This window comes from Nannospalax galili, unplaced genomic scaffold (assembly GCF_000622305.1).
Source record: "Nannospalax galili isolate Female #2095 unplaced genomic scaffold, S.galili_v1.0 scaffold388, whole genome shotgun sequence".
Classification (NCBI taxonomy): Eukaryota; Metazoa; Chordata; class Mammalia; order Rodentia; family Spalacidae; genus Nannospalax; species Nannospalax galili.
This window is the reverse complement of record NW_008360304.1, coordinates 3,577,268-3,579,300: the sequence shown is the minus strand read 5'-3', so window position 1 is coordinate 3,579,300 and position 2,033 is coordinate 3,577,268. Positions and strand designations below refer to the sequence as shown.

The following is a 2,033-nucleotide window of genomic DNA, read 5'->3' as shown; positions in this document are numbered from 1 at the left end:
TAGTAGATGTGAAAAACATTACCATTGAAATCTACCTGATGATTTTATATCAATATGCCAAGGATCTCAGAAAGTCACTGATTGTGACTAGTAATAATCAGACATATAGAGATCAGAAACACACGTGCAAATATCTTAGTGTTAATTGCATTAAAAATGAATTTTTCTGTATGAAACTGTGTATTTTAATAATGAAATGGAGATCTTTTTTTAAAGGTTAAAACCTCATTTAATTTTATGTCTTACAGGGTTTATACTGAGTACAATATTGTATAACTGTAATAATTCAACTGTAAACCTGAAAATTTACAGCCAATTTTGAAAGAGATGCACCTTAGCTCTGGAAATTGTTATTGAATATGTCAATGCTGTTGTTATGAAATGGTTCTTCTAATTATGTGGTTATTAAATAATTAAAAAAATATTTTAGGGTTACATCTTCAGAGGGGGGAATGTTGGAGGGGAGGGAGTGGGCTTCGATTTGATCAAAACACCTTATATGCGTGTATGAAATTCTCAATAAAGTTTCTGTAAAAATTAAAAAATTTGTTAGTATCCTGCCAACTGCAATAAAGTAAAAAATTATAATTGAAACTCAAAGGAAATAAACCAAAATGTGAATAGTGGCATTATTTCCAGTAAGAGACCAAAGGCAAATTTTCTTTCTTTCTACCATTCTACAATTTCTAAAATTTTCGATAAGCAAACATTAGCTTCATAAAGAAAAACAGATTTTAAAATAAAAGTATTTTTCAAAAGTTTTTACTTGGGGTTGTTCCTTTCACTGGGATGGCTATAAGTCACCCTAAACCACTAGTTTCCTATTTATTGAAGCCCACTGTGACACATTTTGGAAGCAGCTCATCAGTGATAAGAAAGTCAACAATGGGGGTGCATATGAAAATCAAGCTTGGCTGTTTCTGTAAGATGACCATAGGACAATTATGTATTTGGTGAAATAACGCACTAGGATAATTAGAACAAATAAACCGCTTCTTCAAAATGGTGGCTAAGAACAGAGGAAAACCTAGGGTGGATCCTTGATGTATATGGAACCCATCTGCCTTAAGACAGAGGGCCAAATAAATTAATGCAATTTTTAAGTAAAGGTCCCTATTTCTACAATTCAATATTTTAAAACATTTATATAAAAATATATAGTTCAAAAGTAATGCAGACTATCTGAAAATAATTGGAAACGAGGACAGGGGCGTTTCATGTAATCACAGGTAGGAATTCACTCTGAGACTTGGAAAGTCAGCTTAGTTTGATGGCTCATACTTGTGATAAGCTGAGGCAGAAGGACTGCCACAAGTTCCAGGCCAGCTTTCACTAAAGAGCAAAGCCCTATTTGAGGGAGGGGGGAAAGGAAAAAAAGACATGGAAGGTCAAGGTTTCTGCCCTTCAAAATACTGAAACATTTTCTTTTTAGAAATCAGTTAAACAATATCCCTTCTCCTCGGGGCCAACCATGGACTCACCAGTATTTGTTCTGCCTCTTTTAGTTGTTTCTGCAGCTGCTGGATATCACTGTCTCTCTTCTCCACTTCCTTCTCTAAAACTTGCATTTCATGATGGATTTTCCCCTGATTAAGTGCCAATTTCATTAATTCTTGAAATTCCCCATCTCGGTGAATTAGCAACTCCAGGACCTGCCAGATAAAAGTGGATTAAACCAGACAGCAGAATCCTGAAAGGCTCCCTTCCAAAGACACAAAGAATTTATACCCAAATGGCTAGGGTTTTCACTTTTAACACTTCCACATATTATCCATAAGCCCCATTAAGATGAAAAGCAGCCCATTTGGGATTATTTTAGAGTTTCTATTTATTCTGCTCTTCTTCCATGCAAAGCTAAACAAATCTTTCAGCACTAACAGTATGCCGAATTTCAGGTTTATTCATCTCCCAGGGAAGATAAAATTTATGTTTATCCTTGAGTATGAGATGTTACAGAAATTCTTCTGATACTGACAAAGTCATCTGATACTCAAGATGACTTTAGGTAGCACCAAGAACTTTTAAAAACTTCA

At 34.6% G+C, this 2,033-nt stretch overlaps 1 protein-coding gene across 1 annotated transcript in view; it reads right to left on the bottom strand.

The window, feature by feature from the left end:
- The window catches only part of Med4 (mediator complex subunit 4), an 18,174-nt gene that overhangs the window by 13,770 nt on the left and 2,371 nt on the right, over positions 1-2,033 (bottom strand). The window contains exon 3 of the mRNA XM_008824368.3: positions 1,482-1,652. Within this exon, the coding sequence (XP_008822590.2) occupies positions 1,482-1,652 (171 nt within the window). The remainder of the gene's footprint in view (positions 1-1,481; positions 1,653-2,033) is intronic.